The sequence below is a fragment of the Manis javanica genome, chromosome 4 (genome assembly GCF_040802235.1).
Source record: "Manis javanica isolate MJ-LG chromosome 4, MJ_LKY, whole genome shotgun sequence".
Lineage (NCBI taxonomy): Eukaryota > Metazoa > Chordata > Mammalia > Pholidota > Manidae > Manis > Manis javanica.
The window spans coordinates 20724874-20749779 of record NC_133159.1 but is presented as its reverse complement, the minus strand read 5'-3'; the positions used below and the strand labels follow the sequence as shown (position 1 = coordinate 20749779).

The following is a 24906-nucleotide window of genomic DNA, read 5'->3' as shown; positions in this document are numbered from 1 at the left end:
CAGAGAACCTAAATAGACATTTTCTAAAGAAGACATACAGACAGCCAACAAACAGATGAAAAGATGCTCAACATCATTAACAGGAAAATGCAAATCAAAACCACAATGAGGTATCACCTCACACCTGTCAGAATGGTTAATATCAAAAAGACAAGAAATAACAAGTATTGGTGAGGATGTGAAGAAAAAGGAACACTCCTACAAAGTTGGTGGGAATGTAAATTGGTGCAGCCATTATGGAGAGTATGGAGGTTCCTTAAAAAATTAAAAATAGAAACTCCATATGATCCAGTAATTCCATTTCTAGAATTTATCCTAAGAAATTGAAAACACTGATTCAAAAAATCTGTGCACCCCTATGTCCTTTGCAGCATTATTTACAATAGCCAAACTATGGAAGCAACCAGTGTCCATCAGTGACTAGATGAATGGATAAAGATGTGTGTGTGATAGAATATTAGTTAGCCAAAAAAAAAAGATTGGAATCTTGCCTTTTGTGACAACATGGATAGACCTAGAGGGTATTATGCTAAGTGAAACAAGTCAGAGAAAGATAAATATCATGACTTCACTTACATATGGAATCTAAAAAACAAATGAACAAACAAAACAGAAACAGACTCATAAACAAAACAAACTGTTGGTTGCCAGAGGGGAGAGGGGTAAGGGATGGATGAAACAGGTGAAGGGGATTAAGAAGTATAATCTTCCAGTTATAAAATAAACAAAACACGGGGATGTAATGTACAGCATAGGGAATATAGTAAACACTTTGTATGGTGACAGATGGTGAGTAGACTTATTGTGGTGATAATTTTATAATGTATATAAACATCGAATCACTATGTTATATACCTGAAACTAATATAATATTTCATCAGTTATTCTTCAATTTAAAAAAAATGGTGGAAGTTCAGGGCATTTTACTTTGCACTGATACAACAGTAATTTCAATTTGATTTTACCCAATGGTACAAGGCAGTGTATCACCACCTTTTAGCAAAATAAAACAAACCTGCTCTGGGAGCATCACTCTAGCAGCTAACAAGTTTTCATTCTAGAACATCCCCAGGTGAAGTTGCCAGTGTGACATTTCTACTTTACCTAGTACTACAGTTTTAACTCACTTGGAGAATGCTAGATCTGCCCAGTATTTCTGGAACATTCCATAAAGGAGAAAGGGGGAGGAGAAAAGGAGAGGAATACAGAGACAAACATAGAATTTCTATGTTCAGACCAAACCCCTGTGGTCCATATAATCACAGAATTTTATAGCTAGAAAAGAGCTATTGAGAAAATTTGGGGCCTATGGGTTGAATGACTTGTCAAATACCTATAGCAAGTTAATAGCAGAGATAAAATTATTCATGCCTTCTCTACCACTCTCTAGTTTTTGACCTCCAAACCAATGATTCTCAACTATGGTTACACATGAGAATTATCTGGAGCTTTTATAAGTGTCCATGTTCAGGATATACTCCAAACTAACTAAGTTAGAACCCTGTAACACAGGCACCTAGGTTTAAGTATTTTTGAAGTTTTTAATGTGAAACCCTGGTTACGAACCACTGTGCTAGCCTATGGTTTTCCCAAAATGATGAACAGAGCAAAGAGAAGGATTCTGTGAACAGGTTTATTCAGACCATCTAGCAGAACCTCTTGGCAACTATGACAAACTGCAGGCCAAATTCGTATTTGCTACCCATGACCACTACTACCACTACCACTGGATTACAAAGTATTACAGAATAGAACTACGGTAGATTCATTTTCTCTAAACTGAAATCGCTTTTCACAATCAACTTTTTTCTTGCTGTAATGTTATAAATGATATATCCAAGTGTAGCTGTAATTTGCAGCTGAAGGAGCAGTGATTGTAGAATCAAGGAACTGGCTCTGAAACTACTGCGTGAGCCCCTGTGACACCCCAATAGCTCCATCCTCTTTTTCGAGGAATGGAAAGCAGCACCTAAGCCACCCCCAAACTAATCCTCACCTGATTTTCTTACAGTTCTGTTTTTCTCTGGATAGCACATTATCTAATATCTACTGCATTAGGATTTAACTCATAAAAATTTACTAAAAAAGTTTTTAAGATGTTTATTTGTGAAAGAGTGCAAAGAAACGTATGCATTGGGCCCTTGTTTACCCACTATTCACATTAGTTTAAAGAAGATTAAGTAACACTGAAGGGAGTGGAAGAAATGAATATAAATATATCCAGGATAGCCAAATCCTCTAACTCACTGAAGGATGAACTGAAATTGTTGAACTGAAATTCACATTTGTGTGAAAGCCTAAAGAAATTATATTCCTTTAGCTGCTCTAGACCTCTGAAAAAGGGAAGAGGACAACATTCATATTACAAGACAGCAATCTTTTATTGAAACATTTTTTGTCTAAAACTATTCATGGAGAGATTAAATCTCTTGTTCATAAATTAGGGTAAGTCTGACACCACTATTCCAAACCAGTATTATTTATAAAAATGAACCTTTTCTTTGCTTTATTACCAGGTTCACAGGACTAAATCTTAAATCAACTTCAGTCTAGCTTTTAAAATCTTCCTGACATCAAATGCCCACCAACCCTTATAGGGTTGGGGGGTAGTAGCCTTTTGACAGCAACATTCATTATTCACCAGGAATGTAGAACCACAAGTGAACAACAACAAAAAGATTAAATCATTCCAAACAATTTCTATTCACTTTCCAAAAGCATGCTTTGTCTAATTCTCCTTTTCTATACAGACAGGGGAAGAGGGACCCCCACATAATATAATAATGTTAATTAAATTAACCTCTTCAAAAAGTGAACGAGATGGTTTAGTGTGGATGAGCTGTTGTGGACAGCACTAACAGATAATAAGCTTTAAACCCATATTAACATGTACCCCAACAACTGGCCAGCTCAAATAGATAATTTTAATCTGGATCACATGTGCAATTTTTTACTTTCTAGTTACATGGCCAAAATCTTTCAAAGCAGATAGAGAACAGACTTCTCAGAAATTCAAATTAAAAATGTCAAATAATACAAAGTGCTGGCTTGTTATATAGTACCTGACCAACTCCAATATGCTGGGTTCCAGAAAATAATTCTACCTCAGTTGCCAATAAAAAGGTAAATCTTGTATACACGTAAAAAGACAGTATTACAAGACTGTAGTGTCACCTGTCAAAACAATATCTAAAATGGAATTTTCAGTAAATACTTGGGATGAAAGGTGATTAGAATACAAGAGAAAGCAAAATCCACATGAATTGATTCCTAATGTGAGAAATCAATAAAATGTATACATAAATTGATACTGTCTCCACAGTCACTAATTCCAAGGACTAGTTAGTAGTTAGCTTCTAACTAAATTATCATAGGATGTTCTGGTGTATGCTTTCTTCTTGAGATCAGTTTGTTCTGGCAAGACTTTAACAAGCAGTTGCCCTTGAAAACAGGTCAGCAGGAGAAGGTTCTGAGGCTGTCACTTCATTTACTAACTTGCCAGATAATAAGTCCCAAGATTACAATAATCACTGACAGGACAAGCACCAGGATACAGATCTTCTTGCGAGACTTTTTCTGAGGAGAAAAATATGTAAAAAAGACACTCGTGAAATAAGTATAACTTTTCATATCTAAGACTCCAAGAGTGCTTCATAAATCTGCCTTCCTGTAATTCAAAATTAACTCTATCCATACATGAATATGCAAAGACCTCCCCTAAATCTCCACAGTTAGCAATGCGAGACAGTAGTGCAAAATTTCAGGTCCCCAAATACATTTTTTGCAAAGGCACCCTTTATACCTATGCTGTTAGGCATTATAATAAAGTAAGTTATTTCTGCATGAGTATTTTAATAAAGGTTTTATTAAACATATTATAAAATTTTACGTTCACTATAAAAAATACAGATAAGCAAAAATAAAATAATCACCCACAGATAAAAATGTTGACATTTATATTGTATTTCCTTCTGATCTTTTACCTATGCATATTGCAGTTTGACACAATTGGGATAATACTGTATGGTATTTGATGTTTTTCTGTTAACATTTTAGCATACAAAATTTTGTTATTATACACTCTTCCTAAATGTCTCTTTTAATTCCCATGTAACATGGAGTGGCAATATGTAATTTATTTAATTATTCCTTTACTGTTGAACACTAAAGTCATTGCTCAGTTTTTAAAAAGAAACATTACTATTAAATTTAATAAATTTCTTTAAGAACATTCCTGGGTAAAACATAGCTATTCTAGGAACAGCTATCCTATGGAAAATAACTGAAATGCTCTTTATTTCTGAAAAGCTATGCAACACCAAACTGAGAGGAAATGAGAACCTCATTCACTATATTTGTACACTGAAGATAAAAACCCAGATAAAAGTCACAAAAACCAGTTTCAGCTTTTACACAGAAAAATACCACTCTACAGAAGTAGAATGATTAACCCATTTTTCATAGATAAATAACCCCAAAATGATAAACCCCTATTTATTAATAGTTAGAACTGATTCTATGTCAATCCTAAAATATGTCAACATAAAATATCTGCAGTCCTACTTTGTACCCATTCCTATCCTAGTTGAAATAAATTTCAGCTGTTTAGACTATAAAATCAGTATTATACGAGATTTAGGTATCATGCTAGCTCATGGGGTTAGATTTATAGCTAGGGGCTCTTATAGGTTTATTTAAGATTTAATGCCCTTTTGGCGATCTCCCTGCAAAGAAAAATACTAAAAATGGAACTGGGACTCCAGTTATGAGTACTGCCTCTAGCTTAAGCCAAAGCAAAAGGCTGCAGCTGTTCTCAATGTGTCAAGTGTACTCTGATGGTCCATAATATCTGCAGCACATAGTGATCTTCTTTGATACCTGCTTTTACCTGATAGTAAGCAGCCCTCTGTAACTGATCAGTGGCTCGTTCTACATGCACCTCTGAGCTTTCCACATTGGCTTCTATGCTATCTGCAAAAAAGGAGAGCACTGGATGTTTTACCACATTCAAATGTTTCAAGACTGCAAATTGAGCCGACTTCTGATGTTATTGGTCCTGGTTTCACCACCACCATTCCAACTAGTCAGCCATGAAATCAAAAGTTACTAAGAGAATATCTCTATTCTTTGGGAAAAGACACTGAAGTATTTAGGGGTAAAGGGTTATCAAGTATGCAACTCACCCACAAATGGTTCATAAAATATTATGTATATACATATTATGGAGAAAGAGAGAAGGAGAGCAAACATTAAAGCAACTGGGGTAGAATGTTAAGAGGTAAATCTAGGTAAAAGTTATAAAACAATTCCTTGTATTTTTATTTTTGCAACTTTTTCTAAATTTGAAATTATTTCTAAATAAAAAGCTTAAACAAAGAGTTACAAATCCTACAATTGTGCAAGTTTCTGGAGGTAAAAGCAGATGTCTATTTCCTTAAACAAAGACTTAACAACAGGCTATGGCAAAGCAACTGAAGGGAGCTGAATGGAGTACTCATGGAGGCCTCACTTCAACTTCTATATTTAACATTAAAAAAGTGCTAAGAAAACGAATATAATAATTTCTTAAATGGCATTCCTAAATTCCTACTGACTTCTTTGTGCACAGATACTATCAACTCACCTTGAGGCTAAAGGTATCAATAATACATACCAATCAGATCACCTTGGTCATGGATCATCATGGCCAAATCTTTAAATATCTGATTGACATCCAAAATGTCAGCCTAAGGAACAGAAACAAAACCAAAACAATTAACTAACACTAAGCAACATGTTAGAAGACTCTACTTAACTGGAGTTTGGAATATTAACATAACACATGGGTTTTTAAGGCTTATAAATCATGCTTTCTCCATAAACTGAAAATGAAAATAAGGTTAATTAACACTTACTAAATTCCTACTATGTGCCAAGCCAATATACTATGAAACCAATATACTATGTCAAATTTATTCTAATAAAAATATCCAAAAAGCAGCAGCACAGGCTCCTCATCAGGCTGTCAGCTACAGAGGACCCAGTCATGCTGAGTTTAGTTAATCCAACCATCTTGAGATGAACGTCTCTGGACCCTCCCCTCTAAAATGTGAACAATGACAATACCCATCCCGTAGGGTTTTCAGAAGTAGTAAATAAACTAATATATTGAAAGTTCTTATAGCTGTGAAATAAGCACTTCCTAAGTATTAGCTACTATGAACTACTACTTAATTTAATTGGTCCTCTTGACAACCCGAAGAGACATGTATTATCCCCATTTTAGAAAAGAGAAAAAATGGGGCTCAGAGAAGCTTAATGACTTGTCCCAAAGTCTCATATTTAGCAACTGGCAGAGCTGAGAATTAGAAGTTCATGAAGTTCTTATTATGTTACTATGCCTCCTTGATATTTAATCATTCAGCAGCTTTATGATGTAAATAAGTATCTTTGAGGATAATGAGATTCTGAGAGGTTATATAATTTGTCTAGTCACGTAGCTCATCAGTGAGGAAACTAAGCACTGCAGCTGGGATTCTCTCTCTAAAGCCCATGCTCTTGCAGTTGCAAAACACTGCCCCTCAGAATGCTACAATAAAAAACATGCCTTAAAAGCAATGACTTCCCAATCATAACTTGGCAAGACTAGTTCTTGGCAGCACCTTAGTTACGTGCTGAGAGTCTACTATAGTTGGGACAGTTTGCTAGTTGCTGTGGATACAAAAGGCTTACTAGCTAACAGGGTGGGGGTGAGGGATCAGTACACAATAAGATCAATAAGAAAGGGCATTATATAGGAAGTGACTGCTCAATGGTATAGAAAGGTATGCACAGGAAGACAGCAGAAGTAGGCCTTGAAAGGGTATCTCGCCGCGACCCTCCTTACCCAGAACGACTCAGGAGACACGGGCCCACGCGAGAGACTTTATCTGAAGGAGGGAATGGCTCCCCCAAAGGGGGGTGGGGAGAGATGGGGAGAGAGCATCAGAGAGAGCAGCGGGACAGAGAGAGCAGAGAGAGCAGAGAGAGAGAGAGAGAGGGAGAGAGCGCAGGGAGAGCAGTGGGACAGAGAGAGCAGAGAGAGAGAGAGCAGGGAGAGCAGGGGTACAGAGACAAAGGGAGAGGGCAGCAGAGAGACAGACAGACAGAAAGGGCAGCAGCGTGGTGCCTTTTATTGTGGCGGATACGGTCAGCCTGTTGCTTTGGGGGAGGGTCGGGATGTTTAGAGATAAGGCGGGGTAAGCCTAGTCAAGCCCTAGGCAAACCCAGGCATAATTCTAACTGGCTTATGTGCTTGGGACCATGCGGCAAATGGAGGATAAATTACTATATTCTTACAGGCCTTAAAGCAAAAGAGAAGCCATATAAACAGAAAGTTCTGAGCAAGGAGCCCAGCTTGGTTGTAATACAGATGTGATGATGTGATATTGTGATTTATTGCACGAAACATAAGCTTATGGTCTTCATCTCTTTTCTGCAGAGCTCCTAAAACCCTTGGAATTTCCTAAGTGATAGAAAAGATAAAGGTATCTTTTGTTATTCATAACAAGCTCCTTTCAACGTTGCTTGAGTTTATGTTAATGCATGACTTTTGGAAAGCCCCAAGGAAGGAGGCTGGTTGCCAGGGGAACCAACCTTGGTATTCAAGGGTAGTAGGATCAACAATGGCCAATGATTTAATCAATCATGTCTATGTAATGAAGCCTCCATAAAAATCCTAAAGGATGAAATTCAAAGAGCTTCTGAGTTGGTGAACATATGAAAGTCCTGGGACAGCGGTGCACCTGTAAAGGGCATGTAAGCTCCGTATCCCTCCCCACATACTTTCCTGTGCATTTTCTATCTGGCTCTTCCCAAGTTGCATCTTTTTTTTTAACTGAAGTATCACTGATATACAATCTTATGTTGGTTTCAAATGTACAACACAGTGGTTCAGTAGTTACCTATACTATTAAATCCTCACCCCCTCTAGTGTGGTTACTATCTGTCAACATAGATACAGAATCATTGACTATATTCTCCATGCTGTACACGGTCCTTGTGACTGACTGTAGCTCTGGGAGGAAGGGGTTCCTCACCTGGACAAGTTCTCTATAAATCCAATACCAAATAAAGGCAAGGGCAAGGAGTTGGGGATTAGAGGATCACCACACTTATTCTCATAGTGGTCGCTTGGTACACGTGGCTGGCTGAAATGCGCTCCCCAGGTCGGCAACAGGTTCTGCTCCCAAGCAGGAGCTTAATCCTCTAGCAGCGCTGCTCTCTCCGCCCTCCCCGGTGGCGCGCCAAGCTCCCCGCTCCCTGCTCGGGCTTAATTCCTCCAGGAGCGCCGGTCCACAGCTCTCTCCCCACTCTCTCTGACACCCTCCTTCCTCACCCCTCACACTGGGAGGAACTCTGTGTGTGGGCTTCTGGTGACTGGTGGACGCCTGACCAATTCCATACCAGGAACACAGGAACAGGAGAGAATGGGTGTTTCCTCTGCCTCCCCTGGGCAGGTACTCCCATGACTGTAGCTAGTAAACATCCCATAAATGTGCAAATAGGCTCTTTTATGTATATTCAACGGGCACTATTAAGGCCAGGCAGGAATCCTAGTCAAAAATATCCATTTTCCCCACAACCAACTTATATTGTGATTGCAAATTACTGTGCCCTTTTATTCCCCTCACACTCCCCACCTATACCCTAACCCCTCGCCCTTGTAACCACTAGTCACTTCTTAGTGTCTCTGAGTCTACTGCTGTTTTGTTCATTCTGTTTTGCTTTGTTTTTATATTCCACAGATAAATGAAATCATATCGTATTTGTCAGAGTTGTATCCTTTTATAATAAACCGGTAATCTTGTAAGTTTTCCTGAGTTCTGTGAGCTGCTCTAGTAAATTAACTGAACCCAAGGAAGGGATCATGGAAATCTCCAATTTATAGTCTGTCAGACACAAGCACAGGTAACGACCTGGCCTTGCAACTGAAGACTGGGAGGGGGGTTGAAAAAGACAGTCTTGTGGGACTGAACCCTTAATCTGTGGGCTCTGATATTAACTCCAGGTAGACAGTGTCAGAATTAAGTTAAATTCTAGGACACCCAACTGGTGTCACAGAATTGCTTGATGTGAAAAACCCCCACACATTTGGTGGCCAGAAGTGTCAGAAGTGCAGTGTAAAAGCAGAGGAAACACACAGCAGTATATTTTTTTTCACTAGAATAGGGGTTGTATGTTACATGTAGGAGATGACTAGATAAGTACATCAAGCCCCAGCTAAGGAATTTGGACTTAATTCTGTTGAATGTGAAGTGCCCATTACATTTCTGACATCTACTACATTACATTCCTTTCCTTAGGTACATATGTCTCACTCTACTCCCTACTATAACAGTATTTCTAATGTTAGAGAACCAAGCTGATGACTAGTTGCAATAAGAGAAAAAGCAAAAATATATGATATCTTTGAAGTTTAATAAAATAACCAAACTCATGGATGAACTGTCCATTTAAAAACAGACAGTGATGGTCTAGGGCAGTGGGTCTCAAACCCGACTGCACATTATAATCACTGGGAAGATTGTTTTAAAAAAAAATCCATCCCCTGTGGATATCTGCCTATAAAAAAATAGGAATTTCACATAGTTCAAATTAATAATTGATGGTGGGGAGTGGGGCAAGAGCTAGGGCATTTAAAAAGAAATCTCCAAGTGATTTTTAATGTGCAGTCAGGGTTCAGAACCACTGCACAGATAAAGGTCAAGAAGCTCTAAGTTTCTCCTTTTGCCACTGCACCCCAGGGATGGCAGCCATCTACCCCCATGGAAGAGAAAGCTACTCAAGTTTAAGGATATTTTACTGGTCACTATGTAAAGTTAAAGTCGGAAACTAAGCGAAAGGTCTCAAGACCTCTCCCTCAACCCTGAACTTGAAAACTTTTCCTATTTCTATGAACCGCTGTGGTTGATACCCACAACCTGACACTGGACTTTGGGATGCACAATATGGAGCAATCCCTTTGGCCTGTCTTTATTCTGGGCTATTCAGACTAAGCAAAGGGGCTCTACTCCCTAACCTAGCAGTTGGCACCTGAGGTTTGGCGGCAAAGCCTTAATGAGCAATAAAATATTTGTTTGCCTTGCTCAACTCTCCATGCATATTCTCTGAGACATATTATGTAACATATGGTGGCTGATGAAAGGATTTGGGTATTCCTAGGCACCATGGCAAGTACCATCATTAAGGGTAGTTCATGTTCACCATGGTTACATTAAGACATACAAAGCCCACAATTCATTTCATGCTGTTTCACGAACAGATACATAATTACTTAGAGAAAATCTAGATGGATCAGAAAGCAGATTCACTGAGTCAAACAAAACATATGACCTGGCTCTCACCTCCAGCTGCCGAATTGCTGTTTCCCTCTCTTTAATATGTTCCAGATCCTGCTCGGTGATGGCTACCTCATCCTCCTGGCTCTGCATCTGGTTCCACTCCTCATGGCTGCAGGAAGACAAGCACACAGGATTATTCTTCCTCTCAAAGGCGTGCATGAGACATCTACATCTCACTACCTGCAGAGCCTATCCAAAGACATCACCAGGGGTCCGATTCCTCTGGCAGCAATACAAAGTCTTCATATCTAAATGCAAAGAGCTGGTAACACCAAGAAAACAGCCAGCATCTATTGTTCCCTTCCATTATCTTGAATCATTAAGAACACAAAATAGATCTGCAAATACAATTTCTTGATTCCCTTCCCCCTATTGTGCTAAATACCCATTTTCCTTTCAATTCTTTCTTCATCTAATTAATCTTAGCCCCATCAACCATCTTTTCTGTACTGTCCTATACATCAGACTATACAGCCTGTCAGAATTTTTTTCATACTTATGTACTATCGTTTATGATCTTTTAGTTGCTTTTAGTCTCGTGGCCTTTTTTCAGTTTTTTATTCACTTTTCTTCTCTGTTCCATTTGATCCTTTCTCCTGTCTCCACCAAAACTTTCTTCTTTCCAATGATCCCTTTTCATTCTGTCCCCCAACTCCGGTGATCCCTTTCTGGCCTATTTTCTCTTATCCTGTTTGGGTCTCGGCCTCCTTTTCTGACTCTGTATCTTTCTTCCTATAAGTGAGCATACCCCACAGCTCTGCGGTTGATCCTCTAATATTTTAATTACACTTTCTCCACAGTAGAAAACTCCATGGGCAAAACTGAGATGAAGCAGGATTATGAGGAATGGGACTCCTTGCTGTTTCCATTTAGGGGAACACAAAATAGATCTGTGATCTTGCTAGGACCTGCTAGACAGAGAAAGCAGGCAGAGATCTGAAGTCAATGAAGTATACCAGCCCGTTCCCTTCCAGAGCACTCTGTGTTGGTATCTTGAGTACTGAATGGGTGGAAAAGAGCACCCTAAGTGACCTGTCAGTGAGTCAGTTAGTCAAAAAGAACCATATCTTTTGGTTTTCAGGAATTTCCTTGAGGTTATGCTTTGAGTTAAATGTCTCTTAACAGAAAACCAAAGTAAAAAGCTAGTGAAATGTTATCACTCTTCCTTTCAGGTACCACATTTTGAAGAAAGGCATACTATATATTACACATGAAATATATGAAAATCCAGTACTAAGCATTTTTCTAATAGTATGCATAACTTATAATCATCTTCATAATATTTAAAGAATTTCCATGTGCTGGAGATAAAAACTGAGACAGACAGAGTCCCAAGACCTTTGAGGTGCTCATAGTATAGGGGGAGACAGATGCATATCTATGATAAAACACTTAGTTCTGAACTAATACCCTGAATAAATTTATATGGAATAGTTAATTACGTTTGGAGAAGTTAAGAAAGGAGATGTCTTTCAATACAAATTGTTCGCTTTTTTCTTCTAATACTCCTAGAAGGATAAGTTCCTTCCATTTTAGAGATGAGTAAACAGACATCCAAGAGCTCTGAAGAATTTAAATCTAAATTAGAGTTAAATAATTTAGACCTCCTAATCTGTACATTTGTGGGTTCTTATTTATTCTTAGCAAGCCAAGATCTCTCCCCACAACACACAGACATCAGGGGTTTCTTGAAATTTTTTATATTCACCTTGGTATTATTATTCAAAGATCATGGAAAAGCCCATAGTTTTGACTTTTTTATTTTATTTGATAGATAAGTTACTCATTTGAGATCTCCTTTATTTTTCATCTTTTTTCTCACTGATTTTGAAAATTAAAAGTAAGTAGCAAGTATGGAATCCCATTTCAATCAGCCAGCAGGTTGTATGAATAATTCCTTACCCATCAAATGAGACAAGCTGCTCCTCTCTTTGCCTCTCCTCCGCCTAGAAAGCAGATGACATTATTGCTGCTGTTATCCAGAAACATGTCACAGACACACAAAACAATGACTTCCGTTAGCTACAGTATAACGAAGCAACATCCCTTGGCTCTGACAAGGCCTATACAATGACACAGGGCTCTGGCAATCTGTCCTAACTAGGAAATGGGTGTGAAGTAGTTGAAAGCAAATCTGCATTCCAGTTTGGGCTTGGGACAGAAACCATACCGAACAGGATACAGAGAACATGGGTAGGAGAGAGGAATAAAAAAACAATAATAATGACTACCCATTTTAAAATTTGTAGGCAGGTAGGTTAAGGGAAAGAGCTGAAAACTCATAAGGAAACAAATTACCAGAACACGTAAAGATTTTTGTAAATGGGTTATTACTTGTAAATGGATTAATAAACATTTTTTAAAACTTCTCAGTCTTCATTTCTAATACAGTATCTATAATATTTATCAACAGCTATTATTCAAACAAAGCTCTTTGAGGTCCTTAATAATTTTTAAGTGTAATAGGGTCCTGAGATCAAAAAGTCTGAGAAACTATTGTTCTGTTGGGTTGTGCCTTTTTCACACTGCTTGATGGGAATTCTTTATATATTCTGGATGCTAGTTCTTTGTCCATTACACATATAGCATTACCTTCTTCCTTTTTTTGGTTTGTCTTGTCACATATTTACCACTTTCTTTGCTCTTCAGTTCTTTCTGCTTTTCAGATTCACCATATGGGATCACTTTCCTTCTGCCTGAAGAACATTCTTTAGAAAGTTCTTAGGTAAGGTGTGCTGATAGTGAACTCTCTTTTGACTGAAATTAGCCCTCTTTCTGGATATCTATATCCACTGGGTTTAGAATCCCAGGGAGGCAGTTACTGTCCTTCATGACATTAAAGATAGCCCTCTACGGACTTCCACTATTGCCACTGAGAAGTAAACTGTCAATCTAACTACTGCATCTTTGAAGGTATTCTATTGTTTCCCTGGCTATTTTTATGATTTTCTCTTTGTCTCTGGTATCTGAAGCTTCTTTTTGATGTATCTAGTTGAAAGTTATTTATCCTTCTTGGGATTTCTTTTGGCTTCTTGAAAAGTAGATTAGCGTCTTTCATCAATTCTGAAATATACTAGCCATTTTCTCTTCAAATACCACCTCTGCTCTATGTTTGTTCTACTCTCACTCTGTAACTTCAGCTAAAACTATGTTAGATCCTTTCACTTCATTCTCTGTTTCTCATAATCTTTCTTCCCTATTTAACTTCTTAATCCCCTGTCCTACATGATGGATAATATCTTCTAACCTATTTTCTAGTTAAGCCACCCATCCATTAAGTTTTTTATTTCCATATTGTATTTTTAATTCTAGAAAATCTTTTGACTCTTTTCCAAAGCTTTCTGCTTCCTGCAGATATTTTCAAGACTTTCTTTCATTTCTTTACATGCAAGTATAATTGTCCTATAATTCTAATAGACTCAAATAGTCTTTCTGGATCTGTTTCACCTCACTATTGTTTCTACTAGTTCCTGTTCAGGGTTATATGTTTTTTTGTGTAGTTGGTTATTTTTAACCCTGTGGTGCTCACTACACTTCAAAAACTGTTTGAGAAATATTTTTTCAGGGCTAGGATAAAGATGCCTAACCAGAGAGGGTTTGTAATTGCTTCTGTCTTGCACCTAGGTACTCTGCCAGTCTAGAACAACTTGAAACGTGAGGCTTTTGGACCATTCCGGTAGTACGAATGTGGGCAGTAAATGTGCCTAAAGGTTACTTTGTGGTATAAATTATTGTCTGGATTTTCCCCCAACCTCCTGTCCTCCACCACCTTCTCAGTTCAGTACTAAAGCAATCTTTTTACAGTTTGCTGGGGAAAGGAGGGCTTACTTCTGGTTTACCTATACACTAAGCATATAGTCTTCTAGGGTCCAGTTTAATTGGAGGAGCACCTTCTTTGAGATTCTCTACCTTGTGTGGTCCCTGGGCTTGTTCCCCACCATGTCATGAAGACATCAAAGAACTGAAGTTCAAGTTGGACCCCAGTAAATATATTCAATGCAAAAACAGTTCAGTCCTCTACTTACCTCTATGGGTTCACACCTTCTCTTAGATTTTGACCTTAATATTTTCATGGCTCTTGGATACCTTTGAGAAGTTGGTTGTTAAAATCTAGTATTTGTTAATTATTTTCAAAGAGCAGGTTAGTCCAAATAACCTAGCCTGCTATATCCTAGGGGACAGATTACTTTTCTCTTTTTTTAAGTTTTTAGCGTAAGACCATATAATTAAAAAAAGAAAAGAAAATTACACACAATTGGGTCATTAAAAAAAATTTTTGCACATATTCCTTTCTCGTCTTTGACCATATGCATATACACCTTTTATATATGTTATTCCAATTTGGCATTTTCACAGCTGCTATATCTATCTTTATTATTGAGGGGAAGGGGAATAAACAAAGGCTAATGGTCACAGAGAGGAAAAAAAAAATTGGGAAAGAACATCCTGAAACTGCAAAGGTCTTCTTTTGGGTATAAACTTACAGAAAGACGAGATCCAGCTCTTGCTCTGGCAATACTCTCCTTTTCCTTTTCAGAGACCCTTCTCTGCACAGCCTGGAAATTGTTCAAGGCTGCAGAGAAGTCATTCATGAGGCGTTCTTTCTGGAGTTTCTGCTGGCGCTAACGAAATTAAACAAGAATGTGAAATTTCGTATTAACCCAGAATCATCATTTGGTTTCTATTCCTATTAAAAGCAAAATTATACCCCCTAAAGATGTCAAACTAGGAAAATTACTGGGAAATAGGCTCTTCCTTGAATTAATAAATTTGCTCTTTACTAACGCAAATCTCTGGTTTATACTATAGGCCAAGTCAGAATTTTCCTTCTTTGATTCTGACAAACCTGAGAACTGGGGATCATTTACTTTTTAAAGAAATCTCAGAGGGGATTATAATTCAGAATTTGGTTCCCTGGAGAATCTGAAAGCAGAATAAATATCTCTGGGCTCAGACTGGACCTAAAGGAGGGATTGTTTCTTGCTAAAATGTTAAAACTGTATTCAAGTACACTGAATTCACAGCTTCCCTGAAAATTACAGAATCATTTTCCTTTACACTGTAGTGAGGTTTAAAATCTTTGAGAACATGAAAACTACTTTGTTACAGGCTACCTTTACATATCTTTCAGCAGGTGTTTTTTGAAAGCACTTGCAATGTGCTGAGAACAGAGAAGTAAAAACTCACTCTTACCATCTACACATAGATAAAGGATACAAACATACAAGTAACAAATCATTATAAATAAATGCTCTATCCAATTAGTACTATACAAGTTCAGAGGCACATATAATTGGTAAGAACTCAAGTGGTCAAAAAGTCCTCAAGAGGAGGTGGACACTGAAGTAAGAGAAAGGTCTGAATAAGCAGAGGGTAGGGGTAAGGGAAATCCAGTCAATAGAACAATGTGAGCAAAGGCATGGTGGTAGAAATTGAAGATTCTAGCTGGAACCAAATTTTTTTCATGAGAATGGCTTAAAGATAAAACTGGGAAGGCAGGGAAGGGCCTGACCACAGCAGGTTTTAAGTGCTAAGCTAATGAGTTTGGGATTCTACCTCTGAAGTACAAAAAGCAACAAAGATTTCTGAGTAGCAAACATGATGGGTACAAAATAATAACTTAGAAGAATTAGTCTCTGATGTGTACAAGATGGAACAGAAAAAGAAGTCAAAAAGATTACTGCAACAGTCTAGGTTTAAGGTCAGGAAGACATGGTATCAATAACGGGAACTCAAAGAAATGAATTTAAGAAACATATGACTTAGTGACTGGCTTGGTGGGGAAGGAGAATAAGGTCAAGAATGACTCAAATGCCACACCTGGGAGAGTTATGGTAATACTGAAAGCAAATGTAAATAAGGAATTTTTTTTCCTTTTCCTAGGATTTTTTATTTTTACACAAACATTATAACAATAAGGGTGAGAAAACATCACTTCCCAATCTCACCATCCAAAAACATTACCTTGTAAGTATATAATCTACATTTTCCATGTTACCATGCTCTTCACAATTATGGTATTTGTTACACAGTATTCTATCAAGCTGATCTAGTAAATTTTATTTAAACATTCCTTCTAGATGGTTCCTAGTTTTTAACTATTATAAAGCTAAAGTGAGCTCCATTGTAGCAGCTAATACTTATATAGTGCTTATCACATACCAGCACTGTTATAAGTATTTTATACAATAACTCATTTAATCCATACAATAACCCATAAATTAGGTAGTATTATAGTCCCTATTTTATACGTCATAAAGCCAAGGCACAGAGAGGGTAAATAATTTGCCTGGTATCACACAGTAAGTGGAAGGGGTAGAATTTAAATCCAGGAAATCTGGGTCTGGAGTGTATAGTTTTTTTTTTAGAACTTTTTTTTCCCTCAGGACAAATTTGCAAGAGTAGGAATATTAGGTCAAAAGGTACACATTTTTTTATGACAGTAAGTATTATCAATCTGCTAAGTTAAAGACCTTGGATGAAACAGGAGGGATTCAGTGTAAGACAACACATTAAATTTTAGATGAAGGCAGTATATTCAAGAGGAGATACCTGAAAGGGACTGACATTATGGGCCAACTATTCAGAGGCTTAGAGGGTAGGGCTGGAAAAAGAGCTGAAGATCATGTTCATAAAGATGACAGGGAGCTCACTGAAGTAGGTTAGTAGGTAATCTCCCTCTCTCCTGAGGGAGAAAGTGTAATGAGAAAATTAGAGGATCAACAGCAGAGCTGTGGGGTATGCCCAGGAAGAAAGATACAGAGTCAGAAAAGGAGGCCGAGACCCAAACAGGATAAGAGAAAATAGGCCAGAAAGGGATCACCAGAGTTGAGGGACAGAATGAAAAGGGATCATTGGAAAGAAGAAAGTTTTGGTGGAGACAGGATAGGAGAAAGGATCAAATGGAACAGAGAAGAAAAGTGAATAAAAAACTGAAAAAAGGCCACGAGACTAAAAGCAACTAAAAGATCATAAACGATAGTACATAAGTATGAAAAAAATTCTGACAGTAGGCTGTATGGTCTGATGTATAGGACAGTACAGAAAAGATGGGTGATGGGGCTAAGATTAATTAGATGAAGAAAGAATTGACAGGAAAACGGGTACTTAGCACAATAGGGGGAAGGGAATCAAGGAATTTGTAGATCTATTTTGCGCTGTTAATGATCCAAGATAACGGAAGGGAACAACAGCATGCATAATCCAAAAATAACTTCTATTTGATTTTGGAATACATTAAATCTTTTTTTTTTCTTTTTTTGGTAGCAGATTTAACTTTTTACTTATATTTTGCTTAGGCTACTATTTAACTCTTAAGTACTTTCAAAACTCTGTTTGCATCAGACCCTTAGTCTCCTTTTTTTATTACTACTAAAACTATCTACAAGTGTTTATTCCCTAAGTGCACAACTAGGAGGAGGAAAGGGATAATTTGGGCACAATTTGGAGATACTGGATGGCAAAGGGAACTGGTCCATAACTGAGATAGCATGAGTAACAGCAAAACAAACAGCACACATATGGATACCAAAGGTTGATTACATCAAGATTACTTTTTATCCTAGTTACTTTACAGCAGGGTGACAAAACATCTAGTCTTGGTTCCTCTCTTTTGTGCAAGAGGGCTCCAAACGTCCAAGGACTGAAAATAAACTTCATTAAACAGCTTGCCAGGCAAAAACTTGTGTTTTCAACCTTTTTGATGGAGACTCACAGTAATAATGTCACATCTTGACTCAGTACCATATACACATGTATGCATGAAACAAAAGTTTTATATAATAATAATTACCCTTAGCACATGGTACACAGTGTGATACTGCTACTCTATTTCATTTTTAATGATGGTCACAGCACCAAAATTATTTCATGTTCCAAAAGCCACAACTCACAGACTAAACAACAACTCAGGATAGGGAAGCTGTAGGCTTTGTCTTTAAAGCCAACAGAGATAGCACATCATCCTTAAAAAATTCAGTAATGAAAAGCAATTTAAGTCAAGTGTGCCTAAGAATGGTATAGAAACTAAAAGCAAAATGAAATCACAACAGGCTAAGGTAAACGGAGAATGTTTTTTCCTAAAAGAGAGAGGATCTGTGAATGATGGGTCACAGTAAGGCAAACCACAATAAAGAAGGGGGCACATCTGACTTCAGGAGTATGCGAAGAAAAGGCCTGAAATATCAAGGGAACAATGAAACTCAGTAAAAATTCTGTGTTTTATAAGGATTTAAATGGCCACTGGATAAAATGACTTGAAAGGAGAAATCTTTTTGCCTGACATTTTCTCAACCTGAGACCTATGAACAACTCATGATGGGATATGAAAGTGACTGCAAAATAGAAAAGAAAGACATTTGATTGAAATTTATAGATAATGAATACAAAATAAACTAGGACCAAGCCTGCAAATATAAAGCTGCTAGCTAAACACTGCAAGCCAAGAGAAGCAAACACTGAGGTTCTTCTTCATTAAAACCCATTTCATTAATATATTAATACTAATGCTAACAGATATAGTGAGTACCTACTAAACGCCAGGCACTTTGCAAGATCTGGTACACACATTCTTCCTGCTGTCACAACAGTCACATACCTCATTTTCTGGACAAGGAAAATAAGGTTCAGAGAAGGTCTAGCACCAAAGGCCAAGTTTTATTTTGTTGCACACAATGCCTTTCCATTAAAACAAAATCCTTTCCTATTACAAACAAACAAGCCAGGAATACCAACCTGTTCTGAAGTAGATAAGGGAAGGGGCAAGGACCCTAATTCCTTCAGTAATTCATTTGTTTCCTTGGCAAGCTGATTTGTAGAGTGTTGTAACTGTTGCCTAAGAGAGAAAAGACATGTTTCAGGATGGTCTCAGTCCAAGAGCTGTGACAGTTAGTATCAGCTTCTTCACAGTGTGTCTGATAAAACAGGGGATAAAAGGGCACTGGATGAATAGGTGCCCAGGTGTACCACAAAATTCCCAAACTACTACCCAGTCAAACCCACTTCAAGGCATTTTATATTACTGAGCAGAAAGAAACTTCATGAAACCTGCTGACCAGGTATTTTAACTCTGGGGAGAAAAGCAGAGCACATCAGGAGTTCTGATAGAAATGACAGCCAATGCCCCACACCTAAATCCAATAGTGTCACCACACTGAACTCTCACACTGAATTGCCCAGCAGTTCTGCAGGGTCACGATCTGCCACAGTCCACAGCTTAGTAGAGACAGAATCTAGGCACCGGTGGTCAGATGAAATGTGATTAAAAGCACAGCTTCTCCCCTAGGGAACAACCTCCAAAGATCTACTACCCTGTTTGAACTTAAATTTGGTGCTTTTTCAACCTTATCCTCAGCTTCCCACTGTCCCTTATGCTTGCTTGACCTTTTGGCTCTCCTCTTCAAAACAAATAAGACCTATACAGTATAAAAATAAATAAGGAGTAGAGAGGGAAGGAAATTAAAAATTAAGTATGTAATATATGAGGGATTGAAAAAGAGTGGAAATACAAAAAGAGCTCCTTTCAGTCATGGTTTCCTCTATTATCTGGCCATTTCTGCAAAGGTTTTCAGGAACAATAGAGAAACCACATTATTAATTATTAATGATTTTCATTGCAAAGGGGCCTCGAAGATAAAAAAAAAAACAAGGGAGTCAGTCAAGAACCTGAACATCCCAGACAGTATACTAACATATCCAGAGATTTTTCACATCTCCCCGGAAAAAGCTCAAAGTAGCAAGTCATTCTCTCACTTCACAATGTCTAGGTCAGGAAACAAAGAATATTGTTCAGTATATTTTAGAGATGAAGAACTGAACTTCTAAAAGCAGAAATGGAGTCAAGAAGGATATGATCAAAAGAATCATGAGTCCCTCCTACCAGTCCACTATTCTCTCCCTCAGACTCCCCTTGAATCATTCCGAATACATTTTTCTAGTATTGCATACACTTGGAAATCCACCTAGACTAGCTGAGCCCTGCAGACCACCAGGAGTCCTCTGACAACAAGAAGGCTTCACTTACACAGACTACCGTTTAAGAGTGGGAGGGTGTTCCCTACTCTACTTCCCTCAATTGTTCTGCTAAACAGCCCAAGGGAAGTCCAGACTTGAAGGACTTTGAGAGGCAGTGGTGATCACAACCCATTAATATATTTTGCTGTAACCTCTTCTAAATCTATTACCTCAGTCCCATTACCTCTCATTCTGACTTCACAGGCCTCAAACCTAAAGCTGCCACACAGCGAGGGCATTAAGTGTGCCCTCAAATGGCCTTCACAAAACCCACCCTCGTTAGGAAGCTACTCACAGATTTTCCTGCAGCTTGCTTGAGTCCTGCTTAGTTCCTAGTTGGCTCATCAAATTCTTTATCTGAGCAGCTGAGGAGAGGGGGGAAAAGAGTTATTTAAAATAAAAATATATTTATCATGAACACCCTACTTCTCAGATCACACATCTCTCCCACATCCTGAATATGTACACACAACTAATAGAAAGCATGCATGCTATGATCAAAACCTTGGCATATACATTCCCTTCTAAAACTAATTATGAGGTTCTCCTTTCTCCTACAGAGTAACTATGACACTAAGTATAGAGTGGTAGTTTTGTTCATCACTCCCAAAAAACTTCCAAATTTTCCAGATTTCCCATGACACTGGTTAAAAATTTCATCACCTTTGGAAGGGGCTTGATACCAAATTTTAATTCACAATAAAAATGTAAAGTCACTAATACACAATAAATTTCTATAGCAAACATCTTTGGGAAGACAATGAATATTTATTATTAATAATAAGTTACCACCAGTTGAGCACCTCTATGTGCCAGGGACTGTTAGTAGGAGCTTTGCATACACTATCTTACTAGTTTTCATAGCAATAGTCCAAAGTAGATATATCTTCATTTTGTACATGAAGAAATACATATATTTTTTTTATTAAAGTATCATTGACATACAATTTTATGATGGTTTCACTTAAACAACACAGTGGTTTCAACATTCAGCCATAATCAAGTCCTCACCCCCTCTATTGCAGTCACTGTCTATCAGTGTAGTAAGATGTTACAGAGTCATTGTCTTCTCTGTACTGTACTGCCTTCCCCGTGACCTACCTATATTGTGATTATGAATTATAGTGCTGCTTAATCCCCTTATCCCTCCCTCTCCACTCTCCCCAACCCTTCCCCTTTGGTAACCACTAGTCCCTTCTCAGAGTCTGTGAGTCTGCTGCTATTTTGTTCCTTCAGTTTTGCTTTGTTGTTATTATACTTCACAAATGAGTGAAGTCATTTGGTATTTGTCCTTCTCCACCTGGATTATTTCACTGAGCATAACACCCTCTAGCTACATCCATGTTGTTGCAAATAGTAGGATTTCTTTTCTTTCTATGGCTGAATAATATTCCATTGTGTATATGTACCACATCTTCTTTATCCACTCATCTATTGATAGACACTTAGGTTGCTTCCTTATCTTGGCTATAGTAAATAGTGCAGCGATAAACACAGGGGTGCATATGTCTTTTCGAATCAGGGATCTTGTTTTCTGATGAAGAAATATACTTAAAGAAGTTAATTACATAAGGGTACATGGTAAGTAGAGGGGCAAAAAATTTAATCCCAGGTATATCAGGACTCCAATGTCCACGTTCTTTCAAGTATGCTGTCTATGTCAAATAATACAGTTTTGTTCAGATAATTTTTCTCTGCCTTTTCCTAGATACTTAGATAAAACTAGCAATGGATATGTTTGAATCCTGGATGTTTAGGCCTCTAATCCTGGACTAGGAAAGCAGAGGTCCAGAGGAATTATTATCTATCAGTAAAGTGAAACACTCTTTAACACCAGCCTGCGTGGGAATCTGAACACCCGTGTCACTCACAGTTTTCTGCAACAGGAATAGAGCCCTTAGTTTCTTTGGTGTCCTGCTTTCTATTTTTTTCTGGTTGGCAGGGAGGATGAGGGAGATTCATTCATTCATTCATTTGTAGAGGTTGGAATTTTGAATTTTGTTGCATTTCTTTTTTTTTGTTTGCTTGCTTGCTTTTTAAGAGCATTCATTGTCTTCAATGCCATTGTCACTGTCTTCTATAACAAGTAGTTGGAATACAGAACACAATAATAGAGTACTCTTTGCCCAGAAGAAACAGTTATCTTCAAGTTTCACTAGAACTTCAAGAGATAATAACACATTAGGTATATGGCTCCTCCAGCCAAGAGTCTCCTCCATAAGAGCCTAGGCTATCCTCTCAGATTAATGCCAAAAGTTCACTTGTGAAACCAGACTGCTAAATGACTGGGTTGGTGGTAGAATATGAGGAAACCAATGTATATTATATCCTTTGTATATAGTATAAGGACATATACATACAATGCTTCCATATCCAATGAGAAAGAACTCTTACTCATTTGAATTCTGAATTTTAAAAATGTTCCTTGTGATAGGGTGTGCCTTAAAATAACAAAATTTGGGGGGGTCACAATTATAATCTTGCCCCTAGTTTGGTCACCAAGAGTAGTAAAAAGGGAAACAAGTTTATGAAGTACTTGTAACCTTACAAAAACACTGGTGCTAACAGCCTCTAAGACTGGTAAGGAACAATGATTAAGCAAAATTAACAAAATCTAATTGATAGCTGGGGTGCCTCTACTCATAAGTAGGAAATAAACAACCTAGTCCTTAGCAATACATACAAGTTATTTTATTTCTCCCTGGCCAAAATCACTGCATCACGGGTGTTACAAAGCAAAAATTTCCAAAGAATACACAGGTTTGTAGTACTGCAAATCGTGATTTTATCCTATTTTGAGACTTCTTGTAGCAAAACTGTAACTCCAATTTATAATGGAAATAAAGGATTTGATTAAAAATTTGTCTTTTGATAAACTTCTCTAAAATATATTTATTGAGAGCTACTTTTAGCTTCGTGGCTCCATAGGAAGATGTAAGCACTATAATTATTGCATTCTGATAAAACTGCATTATACAAGATATAAATAACCATTTTTCATCCCTAATGTATAATTTCCCTTCTTATCCAAGTCAAAGGAAATCAGGATACCACTAAAGGTATCAACTGGCTAGCCATACAAATAATTTATGGAAGAGGGCAGACATTAGCATTTATTGAGCATTTACTATGTGCCAGACTCTGGAATAGATACTTGATGTGATATAATGAAGAATATATTTGGTCTCTGTTCCCTGTTCAAAATTCATGAACAGTCCCTTTTGAGCACAGTTTATGGTAATGAGGTGTTTCAGGGTGGGGTCCATAGATAGCCTTAGGATGGGTGGGGCTAGTAGTCCCCAGAAAGGCCAAATGTTTAGGTTGGAACTTTCAGCCCCACCCACCAAGCTCTAGGAGAGGGCCCATGGTGGGAGTGGGCACTGCAAATTAAGATTAACTAGATTTGATGAGTTTCCGAGTTGGTCCACATGTGGCAATGCAGGGAGGGTGTCTCGCCTACAGAGCACGGAAGCTCCCAGGGGCCCCTACATACCCTGCCCTAGGCATCTCTTTCAGCTGGCTGTTCTGAATTGTCTTTTAAAATTAACCCTGTAATCTCGTAAACATATGTTTCCTGAATTTGGCGTGCTGCTCTAGCAAATCAACCAAACCCAAGGAGGGGGTCATGGCCCATCAATCAGAAGCACAAGTAAAAACCTGGGCTTGCAACTGGTATCAACTGGCATCTGAAGGGGAGGCGGAGGGCAGTCTTGTGGGACTGAACCCTTAAAGCAGGTAGTGTCAAAATTTAGTTAAATTGTAGAATACCTAACTGGTGTCCAGAGAACATGACAATTGCTTGGTGGTGTGTAGGAAACCCACACTTCTGATGTCAGAATTATTGAAAGCAGAGGAAAAATAGGAAGGATTTGCCTTTACACTTGATAAGCATTATCTTATTTGATCCCAACAACCCTTTAAATAAGCATTATCACAATATTACAGATGGTCACATTGAGCCTCATGAGCATTACAGAACTCATTCACTCACTCAGAATACCTACTCCACATTGTTCTAAGCTCTATAAGACTACAGCTCTCAAGATGTTTACATTCTAAGGATAAGTATGTATCACACAGTAATAAATGCTATAAAGAAAAATAAATTCAGCTAAGAGTTGGAATGAAGAAGGGTATTAGTTTACATAGGGTAGTCAGAGAAGACCACTCTGATAAGGTGACACAGAGCAGAAATCTAAAAGAAGTGAAAGAGCCAAGCCATACCAGGATCTGGAAGGGGTTTCTAGCAGAGTAAAGTACAAAGTCCCCAAGGCAAGAGCACTTGTGTGATGGAGGAACAGTGAGGACGTCACTGTGGCTAAAGTAGAGTGAGCAAAGAGATAAGAGAAGTGGCCAACAAGATAGAGGACCACACTGTATAGGTCCTTATAAACTAAAATAGGGGCTTCAAATTCTAATGAAATGGGAAGCCTCTGATGCAGAGGATCATAATAAACAGAATTTGAACCCAGGGCTAATTCCAGTGGCTATATTCATTGTGTCACTTTATGTCCTCTCAGAAGGCTGCCGCTTA

The 24906-nt window shown here is 37.9% G+C and overlaps 1 protein-coding gene across 1 annotated transcript in view; it reads right to left on the bottom strand.

The window, feature by feature from the left end:
* Nucleotides 1–2356: 2356 nt before the first annotated feature.
* Nucleotides 2357–24906, bottom strand: part of STX12 (syntaxin 12) — a 37668-nt gene continuing 15118 nt past the window's right edge. Inside the window, exons 2-9 of the mRNA XM_017648287.3 lie at nucleotides 20668–20737; nucleotides 19095–19194; nucleotides 14846–14983; nucleotides 12264–12307; nucleotides 10365–10470; nucleotides 5654–5726; nucleotides 4889–4971; nucleotides 2357–3576 (exon numbers count right to left, since the gene is read on the bottom strand). Of these exons, the coding sequence (XP_017503776.1) occupies nucleotides 3484–3576; nucleotides 4889–4971; nucleotides 5654–5726; nucleotides 10365–10470; nucleotides 12264–12307; nucleotides 14846–14983; nucleotides 19095–19194; nucleotides 20668–20737 (707 nt within the window). The 3' untranslated portion in view covers nucleotides 2357–3483. The remainder of the gene's footprint in view (nucleotides 3577–4888; nucleotides 4972–5653; nucleotides 5727–10364; nucleotides 10471–12263; nucleotides 12308–14845; nucleotides 14984–19094; nucleotides 19195–20667; nucleotides 20738–24906) is intronic.